Genomic DNA, 896 nt, shown 5'->3' with positions numbered 1-896 from the left:
ATTAATGACAGAATTTTCATTTTTGCGTGAACTATCCCTTTAAGTATAAGCACTTGAGGAAGGACTCACTGACAGCAGATGAACAGCTAACATGTCATCTCACCATTTATTCTTTTTCCTGATGTAATCTTTTTCCGAGAGGTTTACCAAGTAGATCATCGGCTTGGACGTCAAGAACAGATACTTATTCATGACCTCAATCTGGAGAATAATAAGAAGAAGAAAAAACAGTGTATAATCAAAACCTCAATCTGATCAAAGAAACATGATAAGATGTGATGATAAGAAATGATATCAAAAATGATAAGAAAAAAGATTTCAACCTCTTTGTCGTTCCATTCAAGATAATAACGAACAGGTTTCTTTTCATCAACAACCCAGGACTTTATTTTACACATGATGTCCTGCAAGCAGAGAAAACAACAAAATGTAAGTGCTTTCTGTTAATGTACAAAGTAGGAAGAATGTTTTAATTCTGCAGTGGTCAGATGCATACTGGGATATAGTTCACTCACATATTCAGGTTTGAGTTTTTTGTCTCCTCCCCTGACAGCGGTTTTCTCAAGCTTATCAATGATTGGCCCAATCATCTCTTCATCCTTCATCCTCAGCTCTTCATGGATGATCTCAATATCCCTGACTGGGTCAACACAGCCCTCAACATGGATAATATCTTCATCCTCAAAAGCTCCTACACACAAATGGTTGCATATACACATTATCAGGGTTATTTTATTTGAAATACAAACATATGGAACAAAACATCAGGTTTCTCAGGCGTGAATTAAATCCAAGATTTAAAGAGGATGCATGTCAGATAACTGTCACAATGTCAATTTACATTTGCTGTAGAAGTTTTCATGGCTTTTTGGAAATTTCATGAGGGTTTTTTTTTT

General features: G+C 35.5%; 1 protein-coding gene across 1 annotated transcript; it reads right to left on the bottom strand.

Annotated features, from left to right (window-relative positions):
* Positions 1–72: 72 nt before the first annotated feature.
* On the bottom strand, positions 73–830 carry LOC107735639 (obg-like ATPase 1). The gene is made up of 3 exons (XM_016547262.1): positions 516–830; positions 324–404; positions 73–201 (listed from the first exon to the last, which is right to left on the bottom strand). The coding sequence occupies exons 1-3, from the start codon at positions 717–719 to the stop codon at positions 100–102; spliced, it is 387 nt and encodes a 128-aa protein (XP_016402748.1). The 5' UTR covers positions 720–830; the 3' UTR covers positions 73–99.
* Positions 831–896: the final 66 nt, after the last annotated feature.

The sequence above is a fragment of the Sinocyclocheilus rhinocerous genome, unplaced genomic scaffold (genome assembly GCF_001515625.1).
Source record: "Sinocyclocheilus rhinocerous isolate Xijiao unplaced genomic scaffold, SAMN03320098_v1.1 C36196808, whole genome shotgun sequence".
NCBI lineage: Eukaryota > Metazoa > Chordata > Actinopteri > Cypriniformes > Cyprinidae > Sinocyclocheilus > Sinocyclocheilus rhinocerous.
Note: the sequence above shows the minus strand (reverse complement) of the source record. Positions and strands in the feature narration are given on the sequence as shown.

Coding starts and splice junctions, on each gene's coding strand:
- LOC107735639 (XM_016547262.1), bottom strand. CDS start 719: ATGTGTATATGCAACCATTTGTGTGTAGGAGCTTTTGAGGATGAAGAT. Junction 405..515: donor AAAAACTCAAACCTGAATAT/GTGAGTGAACTA, acceptor CTCTGCTTGCAG/GACATCATGTGTAAAATAAA. Junction 202..323: donor TTGAATGGAACGACAAAGAG/GTTGAAATCTTT, acceptor ATTATTCTCCAG/ATTGAGGTCATGAATAAGTA.